Genomic DNA, 22417 nt, shown 5'->3' on the forward strand with positions numbered 1-22417 from the left:
GTCCATGACAACAACAACTTGGGCAATTATCTGTCCATCTGTTTAGCCATCCATTTATCCATTAAGAAACATGAAACACCTGTACGTGAAGGGCTAAAAGTAGAATACAAATTAGGATCAGAATGCTATTTTTGACAAGGGTTTGTCTCATGACAAATTGTTCAGAAGCATAATTTAAGTCTCATTTAGATCATTTTAAACACATTTAGAAAACTCCTGATTTCATTTCTTTAAAGGAAAAAAAAATCCATTGTAGTTTCATGTGGAGATCTTGTGCGCTGTTTCTTTTTGGGGGGCTACTTCTATAAAAGGAGTGAGTTCTCTGGATGAGACGGTGACGCAGACACTGCGCCTTGCTGTGGGTGTATAAGAGGAGCCACTCCGCTCTATTTCGGCGCTCACATGGGGAAGCAACAGGGTTGTCAGATTCATGATAGCCTCTCGGTGACTGGAGAAACTTGAGAAAAACGTGGAGATGAACGCAACTGAGAAGATTTACCTTCCCGTTGATGGCATCCTCGAAATGTTCAACTCTCTCACCGGGCATCACCATGCAGCGATTACGCATTCAGCTCTTCAGGCTACTCCAGTAGCTCCTAAAGTCTCACACATATCAAAGACAGGCATGGGCATCATTAAAACGGTAAAAGGGCGCTGGAGGGAACAAGACAAAAGAGCAAGTAGGTCCTCGAGCTCTAGCAACAGGCACGTTTCGACTGATCCACTTCCAAAAAGGTCTGTGGATCTGCTGGAGCTGGGTTTCACCAAGCCCAAGAACTGTCACAGAATAGTTGTGCTTGGGGCACCCAGAGTAGGTAAAACCAACATCCTGCAGCGGTTCTTGGGGAAAGGATTTGATGAGCATTATGAACCAACAACGGAGGACTTCCACAGAAAGCTGTTCCACATAGGAGGGGAGGCATATCAGATTGATCTGCTGGATGCCGCAAGTGAGAGGGACTTCCCAGCAAAAAGGAGGCTATCCATACTGACAGGTAAGCCCTCTGATTGTTATGATTGTTTTCTTAATAATCAATATGTTTAGAGATAAATGAATAATTAAAAATCCATGACAACTTCACTACAAATGTAGCATGGTTATTAATTTGAGTGATGCTTTCCCTCCCCTCCAGGTGACACATTCCTGCTTGTGTTCAGTTTGGATGATAGAGAGTCCTTCAATGAAATCTGTGAGCTGCTCAACGAGATAAAGGCTGCTAAGGCAAAGTTACTGAAATTAAAACATCCCGCGAGAGTACCAGTCGTTATCTGCGGGAATAAAGCGGACCTGGAGGCGCAGAGAGCCGTCGGACGCTCAGAGGTGACGGACATCCTCGGCAAAGACGTCGCATTCTTCGAAACCTCCGCTAAAGACGGTACCGGACTGGAGGGTGTGTTCAGAGCCCTTGCGGCACTGGGAGGACTGCCTGACGAGACCAGCCCGTCACGGCATCAGATCATATCCATCCTCACATACCAGTCCATGTGCATCGGCCAGCGAGGCAGGGGAGGGAGCCGGGGAGCCGGTGCGCCCTGTGCCGCTCTGGACCCTCTGGCGCGCCGCCCGAGCTTCACCAGCGACCTGCGGCTGGTGCTGAGATCCAGCAAACACAACAAACCCGAGAAGTGTCACATTCAATGAATCGTGAGCCTTCTCGATAAAACCAATTGTAGTAGTATGCTGCAATGTCCTATTATGTAAGGAGTTATACTCTGTAGCACTTGGCTGGACCAGTGCATTCATATTTCTTTTGTATGTAACTATATTGTCCTATAATAAAAAAAATATATTTCTAAGGGACTGCTTGTTATTTATGAAGGTGAAGTGGGTGGTACAAAAAAGGGGAGATATGTCGAATGATTTTCTGACCACTGGGGAGGGACTTTTTGGGGGTTTAGTGGAGGGGTAAATGAATGGTTGTATTTTGTGTAACCGGCATTTTTTAGTAACATGCCTTCAAAATCCACAGAGGGATATTTTTGTGAAAAATCACCTAAATCACACCAATTATCATATCCACAATCTGAAAAAAAAATATTGTGAGATTTTCGAATTTCAGATGCTCCTTGGTCAAATCATATGCAAGAAACACTTCCATTAGGTAGATGAAAACAAAATCTCGCTTAAAATTTTTATATTTCATCAAAATGTTTCTATGCTGCTGAACTGGAACCTGGAAACCATTTTTTAACTGCGTCAGGCCAGTTTGAATTGTAACACACCTGATGTTACTTTTAATTAATTTCCTGTATAAATAAATAAATGAAATGAAAATTACTTTAATCTACGTCTCATCTAAAATTTGGCAAAAAATAAACCATTTGAACAAACTAAACAGTATGCATAACAAGAGTGAAAAAAAACAAGGCTTTTTTTGATCGCATGGATTTTGTCTTCAACTTTTAACTTTCAGACATCAAAGGGTACATTTTTAAAATCTTATTAGCCTACTAATTTGTGGTGAAGATAGGGTAATGCATTTTTCCCAAGTCACTAAGGGAGGCCCAAGGAAAAATGTTTTCAGCTTTGGGGAAAAAAATAAAGTCACAAACCAGCCACCCCCTCCTCTGATAAATAAAGAGCAGTCTCTAATTGTCACATGGGCTTCTGTTCTATCACTTTTTCAGAAGTGCAAAGAAACAAGTCAATAAGACGGAGGTATTGTTAGTGTTTTCGTCAGCAATCAATTGTACTCAGTGATGGCACAAAACATGACCATAAGTGTGTGGGAGGAAGGAGATGACTCACACCGACCTTAAACATCTCCTGTTTGTTACGAGACACCCGAGACTGTTCACATTTGAAATCCTCCCACGATGTTGTGAATGGCATTAAGGGTCGAGGTGTTACACTGCTTGGTTAATCAGTGCTAATAGCCTACACACTCATGTGTCACCATGGTGTTTCGAAACACAAAGAGTAGGAGCATCATCTACTGAAGAGGGGGAGGTGAGAGACACATTGAACTCAGTGAAATCAGCACCATGGAGAGAGCCCACACCAGGCTCCGCTCTGCTGCCGAGGACAAAATCAATTTATAGCCTTTTCTTTCTTACAACCCACTCTTCAGGTTTCTGAGAAGAAATGGTTGTGTGGGCTGCTGATTCAGAGTGGCCTTGGTTTGTGAAAAGGATGGTCAGATGGGACCACTGTTATTGAGTTCCCTGCACTGAAGCAACAAATACTTGGTGCTGCTTGGATGTTAATGTTCAGTACTTTGAAGTTGGTATGTCCTTCACTCTGTTCTCTTTATAAAAACTCCTCTCTCAAATGCCAAACTTATTGACGCAAATGAAAGCATTTTGTAAAGCAAAGGTAACGATTTACGCCATCATACTGATGTTAACAGCATTTTCAAACACCTAAATAAAATCCGACGGCAGTTACCGAGGCTGACGATACTGAAGAGGACTCATCATTCCTGAATCATAGAGCAGAGAGTGAGGTGCAGTTATGACAGAGCGTCGTGATCAAAATCCCACATGTACAGTTATGTCCGGCTTTGCAGGCACGTATTGTTTTATGTAGCCACCGTTAGGAGGACACTGTGTGATGGTTGCATGGACACAAAAATTCAAAATTCAAATGTTTTGTTTCTTTTGTTTTAGCTCCTATTAGAAAGTGACAGTGCATTCAGCATGTGTGTTTTTGATTTATTTCCTCTCATACAAGATCTCTTGTTGGTATTCCAGCCAGCTCCTATAAACTGAGGGTGTGCTGAGTAACATAATGTAATACAATGACTATGCATAACAGTCTCGTATTACCCTGTATTTAAAAAAAATGAACTGATCTCTTTAAATAATGCATTTCAATATTGAAGATAAAATATAAATAAGTCAAATTTGCCTATAGATAGCTGCCACTTACAGGATATGTTTTATATTTACTCTCAGCCTTACCAACAAACCTTTTCTATAGAGATGTGCTCTATTAACATTACTGTCATCGTGGGTTGGAGGTCCTCTTTGTTGGTCCATCAGCACAGTGATGGTCCCTTTGTGACCTCTGACTGATTTGTCTTTCCAGCTCCACCAGTAGAGCTGGTAGCATGCTGTCCAGTAAGGCCAGTCCATCCCAGGAGCAGCGCAGGCCTCTGATAATAAGGAAAGAAGGAAAAACACAGTTAGAGTTAGTGTAGAGCTGCAATGAATGTTCAGTTATTTCGTTTAATTGTTTTTGTCATTTTTTTAACCAAAAAATGCAAAACATTTCCTGGTTTTACCCTCTCAGATATAATGATTTGAGGCTTTTATTTGTGCTATATAACATTTAAGTGAATAATTTAGACTGCTGGTCAAGTAAAACAAGCTACAAGAATATATCAACATTGTTATGTTGCAAATTATTAGTTAATCAAGATAAAGCCCTAAACAAGTGGGTCATCTCTTTCCTTGCCAGCGAATGTAAAACTTTGAATTCAAGTATTATTAAATCTTAGTTATGAGTCACCTGTCATCAAGAATGAGTTGTCCGCTCTGTAGCAACTCTTGGACGTCGCTGGATTTCCCAAAGACGTCATGGAGGCCAAGTTGAGGGCTAAAGATCCCCCAGTGCTGATAAATACCAGAAAATGAACACATGATGTCCTGAATACTGAACCTCACCTGAACTGACAGAGAAGGTCACACAGAAGCTTTGCTGAATATAATATTGTATCTATTAGTGTATTTCATGTAGGAATAAAGAATTCACCTTGTGATAAATGCCCTCGGTCATTCTCAGTCCCATCACCAACACCTCCTCCAACCTGCCAAAGAAACAGCTTTCATAAGAACTCGCAGTGATGAGACTTTGATAATGACAAGGACAGGACAGTGAGTGAGTGGACGAGTCTGATAACAGCGTTTCACAAGGACAGATTGTCTGCAAAAACAGGCACATGTACGGCAACCTCCAACACTATGTTTCTCACACTGTGAGATCGGCTACACGATTGTTACATTTCACATGGAAACAGCAGCTGCCTCCATGTGTGCATAATAACTAATCATACTCATTTCAACACACAACAGCTCTGCCTGTAAGTGAAACAGCTCACAGTTCAAGATGGCTGAGTTGTATCCGCCTCCGTGTCCCGTGTCCCCTCTGCTGGACTTCGCGGATCCAGACGTCAGGCTCTAGAGTCTGGGTCCGCGCCTCCCGAACGACACCTCCCTCGCCGACAGGAACAAATCGGCCATGTGCTCCTGTCACAGAAGAAAATGTTCACTTTTTTCCTTTGTCTGACTGTGGATCCATTTATATAATTACACCATATAATGTGTATTTGTGTATGAAGTCTAAAAGTCAGTTTATTTAAATGTTGTCAAAATAAATAAAAATAAGTAAAATTTGAATGACAAAATAAACAACTTAGCCACAAGGACTATCACTGCCTTCACTAATAATTACAGCTCACCTGGGCCGACCCCGATGTACTGACTCCCTCTCCAGTAACTCATATTGTGATGACTCACGGCGTTCTGGGAAACAAAACAACGTGAGGCGTTAAAGTGTTGTCGTGACTGTTCCTCTCACACATGTTAATGAGACAATATGGTGCACAATGGAGCACACTTGTTGATGGAGGCATTTTATCAGAATATGAGGAATGATATGAGGAAAATAAGCACTATGTGATAACATTGTTAAATATCAACAGACCTTAAAAAGCCTGTTTACTCCTGATACTAACACATGTTTCGGGGATCAAAACACTTATACACTTGTATTTAACACTTGTGTTTACTTCACCCACATATGTAAACAAAAAGAGTAAACAGGCTCAAATGTGACTCAGTTCTGCCTTTCTGCAGCTTTCAGTATACTGCTAAAATACAACTAATTGGTTGTTGAATTAAGGAAATTAAAGGAAATTATTTCCAACATTCTTTCACTCAACAAATTGAACACATAAGTTAACTCAAAAGACACAAATAAAAACATTTTAAAGTGCAGTTTGCTACTGATACTCTCTTTCACCTAACTCAAAAAAAAGCCTGACCGCAATATTGCAGTCTGTCTTGATGTGTTCATAACACAAAGTGGCATTGCAATGATGATAAAAAAACAAAATAATATGTTGTGCAGCTGCAAGTCAGGATTATCTCTCAAAATTATATTTTGTTTTAGAAGCAATGTTACTTTAACTCTTGCTCTTTAACCTGAGGAACAATGTAAATAATAAATATATATAAAGTGTTTGTCTTCCTAAAACCCCTACTTACCTTTCCTCTGATATTCTCTGTTCTTTCATATTCACATTTACATTGTGTTTTCTTTTTTGAAGTTAGTTTTCTTATTGTGTTTTGGACATAATCATGAACGTTCCGTATGAACCGTGCGCTCTTGAACTTTATACTAGCTACCTCAGATTTGACATTGTACAAACATATTTATAAGCAACCTGTTTATATTTATCATCCATACTGGTAATCTGTTTTTGGTTTTCATATACAGAATTTCACCTTATTTGCACCTTACTGTTATCTAGTTTATATTTTGCACCTACTGTTATGTTATTTACATCTTCCAACCTTTTATTGCAACTGTTGTTGCACCATAACAGCAATTTCCCTTAAGATAAGTTACGTCCTCTCATCTTATCTTATGCATTTTTATTCATTTTATCAAGCAATTTGTATCTTTTCATTAAAAAAAAACCTTCCTGTGATATTTATAAAAAGAATCAGTGTGGTTCGATTTCTGCTTACGACTTACATGTCTGGCAAAGTTGGACACCTCGTACTGCACAAAGCCCTGCTGGTGGAGAGTCCTCCTGGCACACTGGTACATTTCCGCTGTCACGTCCTCAGCGGGCACAGTCACCTCTCCTCTTTGCACCTGTTTGAACAGCTGGGTGCCTCGCTCCAAGGTCAGCTGGTATAGAGACACGTGGTCATCGGACACCCTCAGCAGCTCAGACAACTCATTTTCCCAGGATTCAACGCTCTGTTTTGGCCGACCAAACATGACATCAACAGAAACCCTCCCGGGACACAGCCTCCTGGCCTCTTCGATAGTCTGCAAAGTCTGATGAGGGCTGTGGTCTCTTCCCAAAATCTTTAAATCTTCATCTTGTAAAGACTGAAGGATAGAAAATGTGATAGATGAACAGTTTACTTCTATTCTGTAATCAGTTTTCTGTAAGATAATATTCACCTGCACGCCGATGGAGAAACGGTTCACCCCTGCACAGCAGTAGTCCTCTAACCTCGACTTTCCCACAGGAGTAGGGTTGACCTCAAGCGTGACCTCTGCTTTATCTGGGAGATACGCCTGCCTGGAAACTGTTTCAAGGACTGCAGCAATGGTTGAGGGGGGAGCCAGGCTTGGAGTCCCGCCACCAAAAAATACTGAAGTAATGCTGTCGGGATAAATCGAAATTAAAGGCAGGTGAATGCAGTGGTGGATGAAGGCCCTGAGAGTCATACTTTAATAAAAGTACTGATATGTTAACAAAAAATGACTTTGGTAGAAGTTAAAGTCACCTATTAGAATATTACTTGTGTAAAAGTCTTAAAGTATCTGATATTTATTGTACTTAAGTATTATAAATATATATTTCTTTCCTTTTTTTTTACAACTCAAAGATTTTTGTAGTAAATAACTAACTAGGGGAAAAGAAGTGAAGTAAAAGTGAAAGTTCATAGAAATATAAAAATCGAGTTGAATGCAGATACTCCCAAAAAGTACTTAGGTACTTCAACAAAGTATTATTACTTCGTTCCATTACACCACTGGATGAAAGCATGTGTTGGAGGTGATTTCGTGTGAAGGATCTGACAGATCACCATACCATGATACCTGACTGAGCTGCAGCAATGTCTCCGTCTCTCTTTGAAGGCACTCAGTCATCATGTGGTCATTGTTCTCTTTAGGTATATACTTGTTAAAGTTGCAATAGGAACATCGTCTGAGACAGTAAGGCCACTGCAGAAGAAGAGAGGAAAAAGGTCACTTTGGCATAATTTGGGCAAACTTTGTAGACTTGCCATTTGCATTAGAAAAAACAGTGCATGCGTATGCATATTTTTCTGCTAGCTGGAAAGATTTAATCAGTTAAATTGACAGAAGCCAGCTCACGTGCACGTAGAGAGACGCTTGCTTTGTGAGATGTGCAGGGTCTGTCCGTTCAAATAAATCTGCAATTATTTCTCCGCCGGAAGTCCCTGAGAAGCAGCGCAGGCCGGGACAGAGGGCTCGCCTGCCCGCGTGCAGCGCGTGTCTGATCATTGTAATGACTGCCGATCTGAAACGTTTCCTTCAGTGAAACACGTGGCCCGTAAAGCAACTACACGAGTCTAGTGGCTCTAACATAATGATAAAAACTGTATCAACGTTTCCATGAAAACAAAAAGGCCAAAGTTACTACACAGTAAGGTGAAGTCATGTTTCTGTTTACAGATCTCTTCCTGGAGGCTGTGACGTCGCTCCAAACAGGAACTGTATAAATGTGATTTCCTCTTTGTGTGTGATACAGTTTGACCACAGAGGGGCACTGTTTCACTGGCCGAAGAGTTATCAATTAACCATTTAATACCTGGATCCACATCAGGTTTCTTCATCTCTATACAGACATTTGGACTTGTCATGGTGGGAAAAGCACAGGCGTTTATAATCACAGTAACGATGGCTCTGTTCCATTAAAGTGTTCCAGTGAGAGTGACAGTGAGCCAGCATACCCAGAACCAGGACCCTGAAATCAAACCAGATAAATCCAGTCATCATTGATTTCATTATTTACAGCTGTGCTTTTCCTACTGTGACATGTAAGAATTTATTGATTTACATGAAAATATGCATTAAAAAATAAACACACCTGTTTTTTTTATTAATACCAAACCTAATAAAATATATATAGTATAATAAAACTCTTTATTTTCACAACTGCACCAAATTTCAGATTGATGTGTACAATTACTGAGGGTTTACAAGACAGTTACTAAGCAATAGGCTACACCCAGCTGACTGTTTGTGTGCCAAAATTAACCAATAACTCCCCAAAATGGCAATGTGGCTTTTAATATACAAGTAATGGTGCTTGATCACTCAAAGGCATAAAGCTGCTATTACAGTTTCTTTGAGACTGTGATGAATGAAACAGTCATAGAGAGAATTACTAAAAAAACAAAAACTAAAGCATCTCTTATACTATATAGCCAATGCAAACATTCATGACCACAGAGCATACATTAATATCTGACATGACCATCTTTTTTGCATGGAGCTGGTCTGCAGGTTTTTGTTAACACTGTTATTTGTGGTTGCAGTGACAACACATAAATGATACTAGGTCTATATTTAGAACATGAATTTGTGCTCTACTCACACGGGATCAAACTATTTTAATGAGTTATTGATTTCTCTGATTCCTGGAAAAATGCTGTCTGGTGGGGGTGGTGACAGTGAGATAGCCTTGTGAAGTCACATTTAAAATCATAGTATTTATTTTAACAAAGAAAAAAAAACATCACTGTTTGAGTTTTTATATTATTTTTCACTCATCAGCCGATAATTAAATCTCTTGGTCATAGTGATGTAAGAGCTAACTCAGCTCTGTGAGCGGACACACAACTCTCCAGTCAGTCATCTTCAAATAATTACCTCTGACCATTGCTGATCAGCAGAGTCTGATGAGATGATCATGCTGATACAAATAATTTATATGATGTATGGCTAGATGCAAATAAAGAAATAAGCTTGCAAAGAAAATACATCCTCTCCCAATCTCTCATTCTTCACAGTGTTACCAATGTACAAACTACAAAAGTACAAAACACAGACGTTTATTAAGTACTTCATCTAATTATTTCATGAACAAAAATCAATAAATGTGAACATGAGCAGTGCCAGCTTTAAACCCCGGGGACATTTTCCAATTAATATTAAATCTGGCACCACTTTCAATCAGCAGAAAGAGAGAGAGGGGAAGAGAGAGACGTGTTTTCTGCGAATACGTGCCAAAGTTATGGTGTTGATTTCAGTCCAGTGAGGAGCTAGAGAACTTTGTGTTAAGCCAAAATAAAAGAGTGTGAGTTTGCACCAGAAATCTGCCAAATGGATAAGAGGAAGAAAGGTAAGCTCGCCATTATGATATATGCAGGGGGTAAACAAATATGACACAGACTCTGCTTTATTTTAAATACAACTATAAAGCTTAAAAAAGATGGGGTTAGATCACCTTGCTTAACATTTATCACCTGAAACAGGTTAATGGTTTACCACTACTTTGGCTCAAACTGAAATATCTTAACATATATTTGATGCATTGCCTTTGGGATTCATCATCTGAGTACGCCAGATTTTCCTTAACACCACCATGAAGTTGACTTTTTGATTGATTGCAGTAAAATTTGATGGGGTACCACTTCCCCCAATTCAGGGGTTTTAATTTATTATTATTTTTAATTGATTAAATTTTATTTATTTATTTATTGGCTGTAATAGTCCAAGGACATGGGCATATTGTATGTTGTAATGTCTCTAAGGCAAATTGTGATTTGTGATATTGCGCTTGATGAATAAAACTGAACTCAATTGCACTGAATGCAGAGCTCATAAAGTCCCAGAAGGTGATTCTATATTTTGTGTGCAGAAATTTATTATCTTGTAGGAACAAGTTATTTTCTTCAAATAATGTGTGTCCATGATAAAGATTTTTTTTTCAAGACACTTTTGGGGACTTAGGGACACAGGCTAAAGATTCCAAAGAAATTAAATGTAAAAACATCATATAGACTAACAATCACACATTTTGCATTTCTCACAGGATCGCCAACAGAACTGAGGCTCATGGTGGTCGGCAGCAGTGGACCTTCGCAGTGTCTTGTAACAAATGCCATACTTGGGAGGGAAGTGTTTTCTAAGGATATCACCAGTATCTCTGACAGCAAGAAGAACACTGGAGAGCTGGCTGGTAGACGAGTGGCTGTGATCAATGGACCAAACATCTATGACAAGGATATATCTCGTGCCAAAAGAAAGATGGAGCTGAGAAGGTCCAAGTGCTTGTGTATTCCTGGCCCCCATGCTTTTCTTGTTACCTTTGACATGGAGAAAATCTCCCCGAATGAAATGAGAACCCCAGAACTGATGAGGGAACGCTTTGGAAGACACTGTCTGAGGCACTGCATGGTCCTGCTGGCTTATGAAGGAAACCTGGAGGGAGCTGCCGTAGAGGACAAGGTGCAAAAGAGTGACTGGCCCCTGAGAGAATTGATTGAGAAATATGGTGGACGCTGTCACGTTTTCACCAAGAACTGGAGAGACCGAACCCGGGACAGGGTGCTGCTGCAGAAGATCGAGAGGATGTTGGCTTCTTTAGGAGGAGGCTTCTTCTCCAGCAGCACTTTCCAGAAGGCAGAGGACTCAGTAAAGAAGGAGGAGAGGAGGCTCAGGAAGCAGAGGGCAGCAGAGATAGAAAAGGCATGGACGGAGATGGAGAAACTATACATGGCAGAGGAGTTGTACCACCAGAAGGACGCCTACACCACTAGTGTTGGCGCTGAGATCAGAGCCATGGCAGAGATGGACAACGGGTGGCTCAGAACTTCCCTGGCAAGAGGACTGGGGACAGGTTTTGTTGTGGGAGCTGTCATGGGAGCACTGTTTGGGTCCATAGAGGGGCCAGGAGGGATGGTGCTGTATGGGATCATAGGAGGTGCAGTGGGTGGATCAGCAGGAGGAACAGCACAGGTAGCTATAGAGCATATGGAGGCCAGAGTGGCTCCTCCAGCCAGACTCAACTTTAACTCAATCTTCATCAATCGCTTCTTTGCAACTCCTCGTCCATGACAGCATGGCATTGACTTATTATGTCTTCATTTCTGTATATTTTTATATCTCATTGAATTTTTCAGCAATAAAATGAAAAGAAAAACTTAATGTTTTTATATCTTACTGTTGTTTATGGGACTTTCAGACTGAATAATACCAGAGTTAAGAGGTAAGGAAATGAACAACTCCTTTTAGGTTGAAACTGAAACTTGACATGCAGCTTTAAGGTCCAGTGTGTGGGATTTAGTGGGATTTTGTGGCATCTAGTGGCGAGGTTACGGAATTGAAACCTCTCCTGTGAACCAAGTGTTTACGAGAACTACAGTGGCTGACGTGAAGTGTTTGAATGTCTGTCCTTAGCAACTGTATGGTGTCCATGGAAGAGGACCCACTCCGTGGATATAAACCGCTCATTCTAAAGTAACAAAAACACAACAATTCTTATTCTCAGATGATTAGAAATGAATAAAATCAAAGGTAATATTATTTATAATTTCTGCCAATAGATAAACTTACACATGGGACCTTTAAGGGGATTACTGATGCTCAAAACAGTAAATGTCATGGCTGATTTAGGCTGCAAATTTGTATTTTGTGTCACGAATCCCACCAACAATTAATCACTCTCCAATCTGTTTGGGTTTTTTGCCATTTCACCAACTGTCATTTTAGATCCCTCCCCCTCTTCTCACTTTTTAGTTTACACAACTTCGCCTCCTTTCCTCAGTGTGAACAGAGGAGGCAAGACAGAGACACGAGGAAAGAGAATTGAGGAAACACGCATTTAACAAAATGAAACATCTGTGTGTCGTAGCTGTCATTTTAAAGCTAAGTCAGTTAAATATGACGTTTGGCACAACTGTATCGGCAACTGCAGACCAGGTTTCACTGCACGTGTTATGCCCCGGTGGTGTGACTCCATTTAAGACTGTGACTTCTCCTCTCTTGACCATCTTTGGTGATTTGATGCAGAAGCATCCTCTCTCCTTGTCTCCTCAAGGTGTATTCGAGGGATTGTAAGATCCTTGAATGCACAGGGGGAATGATTTCTGTGTCCTGGGTATAGTTAACATGATGAAAAGCGCCTGGAATTGAGACATCCTTCAAGATGGTGCACTGAGATCAGTTTCTGGGTCAAAGGCAGGAAGAGAGAGGAGACAGGAAGCACAACATAGAGAAATGAGAAGGGCCCCTCCTTTCCATCCTCATGACCTCACCTGGCCCCTTTCCCCTCATATCTCCATCTGCAGCTTGCTCCTCTTAATATATATACTGTACCTGTCTTGTTTCACTACCCATTTGTGAGATTGTCTGGTGTTTTGCTGCTTAGCTTTCCAGCGGTTACCTGTTTCTGTTTTGCGTAACCTCCCTGTGTTCAATATGGCTTACCTGATTTTCATGCCTTGCCTCTTATGCCTGCCTCCCCTCATCAGATTTGTTTGCCTGAGTGGCTGATTAGCCCGTAGTTTGACCTTTGCTTCTCTGGTGAGTAAACTGAACTTGCTTGCCACACTGACTGTCTCTTTACTTTGTCTCAACTTGCGTTCCTACCTGCCAAGTTTCCTCAGAAACGCATCGGTTCTGAATAAACACACTTGTGTTTGACAACAACACACATGAGTTTCTTGTTAGATAACATTTTATCCGACCTCCAACATTTCTTGGTGCCTGGTTTACTGTAGGTTAGTCAAAGAGTAGCTCAGATAACATTCAGGGTGGAGTCTCAACTGAGAGTGCCTTTGTCTAAAGCACTGCCTCTCTCCTAGACAACACACACACACACACACACACACCTTAGTGCACCTGTTCAGTGTTAATCATTTGCAGTGTCTACGTAGTTTTATATAGCTGAAACTGTGAGTAGAAGCAGTGCAGACTGACATCAGTGTTATCTGGAAGAGAACAACTTGGAGAGGTAAGACCTCATTCTGCTCAGTAAATGTTTCTACATCACTTTCTGATTTACTTTTGAAAAAGCTAATTATCTGACTGATTACTATTATCTGACTTTGAATTCAACCCTTAAAATCATTTAGATTGGACATATTACATAATCAGTTAGTGTTTCCTATATGAATTTAAGATTACAATTAGTCAGGACAAAACTTAAGACTTCAGTAGTTGCTGTTTAGAGTTGAGTTGTATTGTAGCTCCCAGGTGACGTAATGGTTGGTTGCTACCTGTTCGACCACATACTTCATCACATATTTTACTTAGCTGCTTCCGTTCTGTGGTAATACACCTGTCCTCGATCACAAAGAAATTCTTTTTAACTCCAGGGTCTGTGACAGAGACATTAGGAAGACATTGTGGAAAAAAATATTCACAGGGCGAGACTTTATTGTGGGGATTGTTTGCAGGTGAAATGAATGTTACTTCAGCAGATAAAGTAAAAATAATCACATGTCCTGTTCTTTGTCTATCATTGCATAATAAGAGAGGAGTGCCACTCTGTCCAAGAACATGACATCTTATTTGTCCTTAGACTCTGAGTGATGCATATCTGAGCTAAAATATTTCAGTGTATAAGCTCCTTTTTCAAGCAGTAAGTGGAAATCACTTGATGATGCATTTACGTTACTTTGTATTTATAATATATTATTATAGTCTTAGTTTTAAAACATTGCATGTAACAATGTGTTCTCATACACAGTTTTGGAAAGTGATGGTTTACTCGAGAATTGCACTTAAGTACAACTTTGAGGTGCTTGTACTTACTTGAGTGTTTACATTGTCTGTGTCTTTATACTCCTGCTCCACATATCAGAGAGAAATATTGCAGTTTTTACCTCACTGCATTCACAGTATGTATAACAGATATAATTATGAGTTACTTTACAAAATTGTAAATAAAAAACACATGATAAGCCTATAAAAGAAAATGTGCTTTAGATGATTTAATGAGGCTTTCTGACCTTTTTTGGCCCGTGACCCTTTTGGCTAAGACAAAACCAAACAAACCAAAAATCTCTGTCTCAGTTGTATTCCTAACTCTGTATAAAGCAGTTAAAACTAGCACAACCTTAATCAGCTACAAGAATGTCCTACTTACACATGGATGCATCAGTTATGACAAAGTTATGAGGACAATTGTACCGCAGAACCAGCACTTTAACTTTTGTTACTAGAGTAAATTTTGTAGTGCTGCTTTTGTCTGCATCACTTTATTAACCATTTGAGCACAACATGCAAGACAAACAAGAGCAAGCTTGTTTGTTAAGAGATAAACAACAACAAAAAAAAAAAAAAAACAATGGTAAAGAGCTTCCTTATATACTTTGTTGGTAATGTCAAAATGTCATTTTCAGACTATGGCCTCTACAATTAGCCTCCTCCCCGAGAAGCATTTCTTGTGCCCTCTTTGCCAAGATATCTTCACCAGTCCAGTGACCATCCCATGTGGACACAGCTTCTGCTTGTCCTGTCTCTCCCAATACTGGACACGACACCAGTCCAAATACTGCCCCCACTGTAGGAGGCTGTTTGCTGACAGGCCAGACCTCAGTGTCAACCGCATTCTGGCAGACGTCTCAGACAACTACAGGGAGGCTCGACCATCAAAACCACCTGACGAGGATATGGTACTTTAATGCGTTTTTTAGCAATTCAGTCACAAGTGATCTGATAAGTATTGTATTTAATATATTTGTGTATTTCACTTGTACAGGTTATAGATGTTGAACAAATGATTCAGGAAAGGCTGCAGAAGATAGAAAGGTTAAAATATTCTCTCGAACTTCAAAAGGTGAGTTGAAAACATCATTTAAACCAGTGTAAGTGTATTACTGAATGATGACACATGATGACGTCCAATCAGACCTCCTACCTCAGAGAGGTGCGAGAGAGCCAGAGGGTCTTCTCTGCCCTCGTTCATGCTATGGAGAAGAGTCACAAAGCAGTCGTTGACGCAATTGAGTCGAGACAGAGAGAGGAGGAGAAGAGAGTGCAAACGCTGGTGAAAGAGATCGAACAGGAGATCAGAGAGCTGAGGAAGGAGACCAGTGAACCTGATTCTCAGATTCCTGTCAGCAGTGATCAGAGTGACGATATGAAGCAAGTTACTGTGGTAAGCACCTTTACCTTGATAAGACTGTCTAATGATAACGGCTAATGGCTACTATTAGTGAAAACTTTGTCCATATCATGCAGAGCATTGTTCCCACAATGTGCCACTCTGAGATGAAAGACTGGTCCAAGGTTACCGTAGAAACTGACCCTTGCATTGGGGTCACCAGACGAGCACTGGGGGATATAATGGAAAAGATAAAGGTCGAAGTCAACAGGCTCTCCAAATCTGGTGAGTAATACAATTTTTATTTGGTTTATTAAATGAGCATTCTACAATACATTTAATGACGTTTCTTTCCCCCGTGGCTTTTCTTTGACAGAACTAAAAAGAATAGAGAAGTACACAGGTAAGGCTTTGTATACACATATAAAAATATAGGGACCTTACACAAATTATTAGAGGAAGAGGTCCGAATAAAACATTGATAATGCAATTTTAAAAACTGCAATATCAACCCAATTGCCAGAAAAAAATGTTGCCATTGTTTCTGCTATGACATATGTTACATTTGTATTTTATTATGTAGTGGATACATTGAAACATTCTTCACATTGCAGCAGCACTGTATGATTAGAATTAGGCACAAAATTTGTTAGTTATTCTCAGGAAAAGATCATGTTTTAACTTAAAATACCTGCCCTTTGAGATGCAACTCAAAGATATCTTGTTGCACTAACCAGCAGGAGATGCAGCAATGCCTCGGTTAAAAAAAATGACCCCTTTTGCGGCACTGTCAAAATCGGTTAATCAGCAAAGAGTTGCTAAAACATTTGGTGGCTTAAGAACCAAATGAAACATAGCAATAACTCCCTAAAACTGTGATGTTAAAAACTTTTTTTTTTTGCTATTTTTCGTTGTATTAACAATCGTCTACAGCTTGACATGCATCTTGCCTAGGTGTCACGCCATACACCTTATGATTACGAAGTTAGCTCACGTAGTACATCACATTAGGAAGGCTCATATGACATTTATGTAATGTATAGATGTAACATAATCATGGTTTGCAGAAACATATAATAACATATAAACATTTTCTTTTGGCAAATGGGCGGGAAATACAATGTTCATGCTGTGTGACTCATTCCTGACCTTTCTCCTCCCTCTCTCTTAGTGGATGTCAATCTTAGCGCAAAGACAGCCCACCCCTTCCTCTCTGTCTCAGATGACAGAAAACAGGTGAGACACACAGACAAACTTCAGGAGGTACCAGACAACCCCAAGCGGTTTGACCGTGTGGTGAATGTGCTGGCCAAAGAGAGCCTCAGCAGTGGGAGGTGCCACTGGGAGGTGGAGGTCGGGGAGAAGATCGAGTGGACTCTGGGTGTCGCAAGACAGTCCGTAAACAGGAAGGGCAAGTTCACTGTCTGCCCTGCAAATGGTTTCTGGACTTTAAGCTTGAAGGCTGGAGGCCAGTTCATTGCCAACACCTCTCCTGTCATGCCGCTGGCTCTGAAGCAGAAACCCAGAAAGGTGGGTGTGTTTTTGGACTACACAGAAGGCCGCGTGTCTTTCTTCTGCGCAGAATCTGGAGTCCACATTCACACCTTTACAGATAAATTTACTGACAGGCTTCATCCGTTCTTCAGTCCCGGTCGCCTGCATGGTGGCAAAAACGATGCACCCCTAATCATCTCTTCAAGCTTCTGCAGCATCTAAACATCATGCTTAATATTTTTATATTTTTTAATCTCCAGTGTAGATACAGCTTTTTCTTCATTGTGAAAAAATGTCAAATTTATTTATCTGAAATCCATGTAAAGAGCTTAAATGAGCCACATTTTGCCTGTCAGAGCAGTGAACAAGAGGTTGCCTAAGGACTGACTCCCTACACTTGAAAAACTTCAATGAAACCCATAAACAGATTGAAAAGGAATGAGAAGAAAAAAGGAGACTCTCATAAGTGAATAAGTGAGTTAAACTCAAAAAAGCAGAGAAAAGGGGTTGCTGAGTTGGATGGATGCGAGGGGCTGCAGGGTTGGGACAGAGGTTGACAAGGAGCAGGGAGGGAGGGCACAGTGAAAACAGCAGGGCATTGTGCTTGTACACCAGGCACTGGGAGACACACTCAAACACATTCACTCATTCACACACCGACACGGTCGGGCACACAAGCGCATGCTTCTGCCCACTGCCGCACAGACTTGCGCTGGCATCTCGGAGGGCAGCCCCATCTCCAGTCTAGTCCTGGATGTCAGAGCTGATCAACCCCATTCAATTCACCTGACCTTGGAGATAGAGCCTCCTCTGATCTGCAGCCTTCCTGTGGACTGAACAGAATATCTCAGGGCTGTCATTCACAACGCCAGGAATCCCAACTAATCTATGCAAGCAGAGGACCAGTGACTGTCACCTGTGGACCAAGGGGAGCAACGAGAGTCCAAAATACTCCATTTTGAGGTAAATATCATTTACAAAATAGCCTAATAGTGACGAAAAAGATTTGTGTTAAGTGGTTTGATGTTTCCAGGAATTCTGCTATTATATGTTTATCTGTATCACAATTTAATATCCATATTTAAGTAGTTTCAGTGTTGGAAGCAGCTGTATGGATCGCTCTTACTTTATTGCAATAATTTCCTAAAACAGTATTCTAGTATGCAGAGACAGTAGTTGTACCAAATATAATGTACATGTCCCTAAAGTGGGGTCTGGGGTCCTCAGAGGTCTTTATAAATTTGTGCACAAATTCTGTAATAGTGGGAGAATGTAGGCCTGTCACAATGACTATTCTGGTTTCGAGGGTTCATACAATCCATTGTTGTCTGCCCACTTACAAAACAGACATTTATTCATATCAAATCTAATGAAAATCATCTCTGATTGGGATCTACTGGATACATGTTTGTCTAAAAGAGATCAGATTGGTGAAATGTATCACTTTGACATTTTCCCATCCATCACTCTCACAAAACAAACCCCTGGATTGAAGGTGCAGGGAGGGTTTAATTCACAGAAATGTGGATACTGAGAGCTGTGACAAGAAGATGACATAGGTCCTCCTGGCCCACTCCACAAGCCTTCATGAAAGATGCTTGTGTTCAGAGTCTCCTCATGTTTTTCTGAGATAATCCACTCACCAGGCAAGGCGTAGCTCGACACCCACAGCTGTGTCAAAGACGGCTATTCTCTGTGGTGGTGACTGGAATCCACTAAACATGGGCCTCACAGCCTTTTTCCAAATATTTATGATAAATATATGCTCCATCTGTTCATACTTGGCTAATCTAATACACATCATTATAAGTAGTAAGACGCTGGGAATATTTTTTGTTTTATATGTTAGCTTGCAGCACTACTTGTATGATGAATCAAAAATGAATTAAATTAGCCCTTTTATTGGTCATCTTCTGAATTTCAGGATACCTGTCCTTGTCTGACCCAAGCTGAACTCAACGACATCATCACCTGAGACTGAGGATCCTGCAGTGGAGCGCAAAATTTCCACTACTGTAGACTGTCACATTTCTTTTATGGGACTATAAGTGGTCCCTCTGCAGCAAACAGAGACTGAAATTAAACAAAGACAAATACATCTGATTCTAACAACACTTTTCACCATGGCTACCACTGGCATGCAGTTGCTGGGCTTGATCATGTCCATAGTGGGGTGGGTTGGTGGGGCGATAGTGTGTGCCATCCCCCTGTGGAGGGTCACTGCTTTCATCGGTAACAACATAGTGACGGCTCAGATTATTTGGGAAGGCCTTTGGATGAATTGCATTGTTCAAAGCACCGGTCAGATCCAGTGTAAGGTGTATGACAGCTTGCTGGCTCTGCCCAGCGACATGCAGGCTGCCCGAGGCCTCACCGTCTTCTCCATCCTGATGTGCGGCTTGGCTCTGGCTCTGGGGGTCCTTGGAGTCAAGTGCACCAAGTGCATCGGTGTAAACAGCGTCAAAGCCCGTATCGCTCGAATCTCTGGTGCTCTTTTTGCCATCGCAGGGTTTCTCTACCTTGTGCCCGTCTGCTGGACTGCCCACTCCATCATTAGGGATTTCTATGATCCACACGTGGCGGCTCCACACAAGCGTGAGCTCGGCCCTGCCCTATACATCGGCTGGGGGGCATCAGCCTTGCTCCTCATCGGGGGATCTCTGCTCTATGCCGGGTCGAGTCCACCTGGCATCCCAGGCTCTCCCACCTTCAGCAGTGGAGAAAGCAGTCCTCGCAGGGCACCTGCCACACAGGTCAAAGGTTATGTTTAAGTTTCCAAAATGTCTGAATGCCTTCAAGTCCCACAAATACACCCCAAACCCGATTCTTCTCCTTCTGATTTTGCTCCTTGTAATTATTTTATATTTAATGTTATTCCAGTTAGCTTTTTTCTCTGAAAAGCTGGAGGAGGTTGTTTGGGGAAAATTGAACTCATCTTATGATTTCATACCTGATATCCTTCAATAACCTTGTTCTCTGTCTGTCAGTGTAAAATACAATAAAAGTCTTGGTCCTCCAAATCCTCTACTGAGGGATATAATGTGTGTTCACATTTTTATAATAACAGATCCAAAATCTTCTAAGTACATGTGTTTGAGAGAAGTGGTAAAGAAGCCTATCGTAGTTAAAATTAGAAAATCTTTGTTTTGCTCCTTTATGGTAACACTACTAGGGGTTCTGCGGAGGGGAGAAGAACAATAGAACAATGGGGATGTGTGTACATTGCTTGTGGTACCATATTGTTGAGAAGAGTGTGTGTGTGTGTGTGTGTGTGTGTGTGTGTGTATGTGTGTGTGTGTGTGTGTGTGTTCCTCCTATCTTCCATCTCCTCTTTGCTGTCTCTGCTACTCTGTACCAGGGACAAAGAAAAACACTTTTTTTACAACATAAAAATTCAGGTATTCCCTTAATTACAATGAGTACAACAAAACAGGCTCTCTTAACACAAGTGATCTTAAAGCACCTCTTCTACGATTATGAAATCTGATAATAAGATGATAACAGAATGTACAAGTTTGTAATGCATGTGTGTGTTTGTCATTCTGTCAGTGTCCCTCTGTGTAAGCCTGCAATGTGGGATGTTATGAGCCACAGTGGAAAAAGAATAATCTTTATTCATGAGACATTGTTCAGATCGCGCAGATTCTGTGCTCCTTTACTTTCAAGCAAATAATCATTCCCAGAGGGCTTCAAAAACATTTTCAGTGAATTAAAACCATCAGAGAGCCCCAGAGTACACTATTAGTGTGGATGATTAATCATATTGGGGATATGGTGTTTACATGAGCAAAGAGAAATCAGGTTTTTCATATTCCATGTATAGTCCTCAGTTTCTTTTAGATTACTACAGACAGCATATTTCTCATAAACTGAATACAGTGTTTTTATGCTCAAACACAAACGGGACACTCCAAAAACCTGATCACAATTGGGTTATTTATGTCCATGTTAACATGCTCAATGACTTCCAAGCTAAATTATCTCGACTGCATAGAACATAAACCCTGGTGTTTGCTCTCTATCTGCTGTAAACGGTAACATGTTTTTCTTCTGTCCGTAACAGCAGAGGACAGAGAAACACAATGCCACTTTATGGAGCATTACAGCACCACAATGACAATGGGTACTAGTGTTCCAAGTGCCAGGTAGTGACTCATACATGACCTAAGTGGGCCTATACCAATGCTGGTAGAGTGATTACAGTAAGGCAGACTGCACTGTTTTACTGTACAATTGTACAAACAGGGAAAACGTAGCGTGGGACAAGTGCATCATTTACATTGTAAATAATCAGACCAGTGTCTCAAAACAGATATAGAGATAGTATCAATACAAGTAGATCTAACAGTTAATCATACAAGTGTACTGATGAATCGTTGATGATATCATTCACAGTGAGGTCAACCATCCACAAGACTTGCACAACACTGCTGGTTGAGCTGGTTGGACTCAAGGACTTGTTCATGACACTCAAATGTCACTACTCTGCTGCCAGTTCACATAAGATCAAGTTCCTGTATAGAATTTAGATCTTGTTAAAGAGGCACTGTCAGAGAATTGGATACAGGGTTTAAATGAATAAAGGTTTACTTGGAGTAAAATAAAACATGTTGTTAAGCCAGCGATAGAAGAGGTGTCCAGGTGTTTGCCTCAACCTTTAAAATAAAGATTTGTAAGAATGCAAAAACTCAACCTCAAAGGTAAAATTCATGAATACTAAAGGTACTTATTACTTAAAGGTAGTTATTGATAACGTATCAACGCACTGATACATTAATATATAAGCAGCATTTTAGAGACAGAGGTCAAACCACTGAAGGTTAGGAAAAACAAGATTTTCAAGGGGCATTAAATTGCTCTTCAGTTAATTTGAACTATATACTGATGGATAGTTAACAGTACACCATATAGTTAGTATAGAGTTCCAAAATCTTAATCTGTAATTAGGGGGCCTAATTGACACATATTGCTGTCATTGTCAGGGAGTAACTAGTACATGTAACTAGAGTAACTAATTATAAATGAATATAGCCTAATAGTAATTAGTTACATTTTTAACAGGGTAACTAGGAATCACATTTCAAAAGTAAACTCCTCAACACTGCATATAAAGAGGAATAAAAAGTACAACATTTACCTCAGATATCTGG

General features: G+C 40.6%; 5 protein-coding genes across 6 annotated transcripts; 4 read left to right on the top strand and 1 right to left on the bottom strand.

Moving 5' to 3' along the window:
• On the top strand, positions 1-2234 carry rasd2 (RASD family member 2). The gene is given in 3 exon segments (XM_042505766.1): positions 1-453; positions 455-995; positions 1134-2234. Coding segments are annotated over 3 exon segments (1101 nt in total). The 5' UTR covers positions 1-402; the 3' UTR covers positions 1643-2234.
• Positions 1518-8401, bottom strand: rsad1 (radical S-adenosyl methionine domain containing 1). Of its 2 annotated transcripts, XM_042505765.1 has the most exons (10): positions 8069-8401; positions 7782-7915; positions 7145-7349; positions 6704-7069; positions 5403-5466; positions 5043-5190; positions 4697-4751; positions 4454-4557; positions 3912-4097; positions 1518-1594 (listed from the first exon to the last, which is right to left on the bottom strand). In XM_042505765.1, exons 1-9 carry the CDS (start codon positions 8216-8218, stop codon positions 3947-3949), a joined length of 1377 nt encoding a protein of 458 aa, XP_042361699.1. In that variant the 5' UTR covers positions 8219-8401; the 3' UTR covers positions 1518-1594; positions 3912-3946. The 2 variants fall into 2 exon arrangements, with proteins under 2 accessions (XP_042361699.1, XP_042361698.1); XM_042505764.1 differs by lacking the exon at positions 1518-1594 and having other exon boundaries at positions 2323-4097.
• A 1641-nt stretch (positions 8402-10042) lies between these two features.
• Positions 10043-11779, top strand: LOC121956231 (GTPase IMAP family member 8). The gene is made up of 2 exons (XM_042504362.1): positions 10043-10061; positions 10755-11779. Exons 1-2 carry the CDS (start codon positions 10043-10045, stop codon positions 11777-11779), a joined length of 1044 nt encoding a protein of 347 aa, XP_042360296.1.
• Positions 11780-13559: 1780 nt separating this feature from the next.
• btr02 (bloodthirsty-related gene family, member 2) lies at positions 13560-19381 on the top strand. The gene is made up of 8 exons (XM_042504648.1): positions 13560-13676; positions 15070-15342; positions 15429-15506; positions 15579-15827; positions 15911-16058; positions 16150-16176; positions 16945-18230; positions 19192-19381. Exons 2-7 carry the CDS (start codon positions 15073-15075, stop codon positions 17487-17489), a joined length of 1317 nt encoding a protein of 438 aa, XP_042360582.1. The 5' UTR covers positions 13560-13676; positions 15070-15072; the 3' UTR covers positions 17490-18230; positions 19192-19381.
• Positions 19382-19390: 9 nt separating this feature from the next.
• On the top strand, positions 19391-20038 carry cldnk (claudin k). The gene has a single exon (XM_042504363.1). It carries the CDS (start codon positions 19391-19393, stop codon positions 20036-20038), a length of 648 nt encoding a protein of 215 aa, XP_042360297.1.
• The last annotated feature ends 2379 nt before the right edge of the window (positions 20039-22417 follow it).

This window comes from Plectropomus leopardus, chromosome 17, assembly GCF_008729295.1.
Source record: "Plectropomus leopardus isolate mb chromosome 17, YSFRI_Pleo_2.0, whole genome shotgun sequence".
In the NCBI taxonomy this organism is placed as follows: domain Eukaryota; kingdom Metazoa; phylum Chordata; class Actinopteri; order Perciformes; family Serranidae; genus Plectropomus; species Plectropomus leopardus.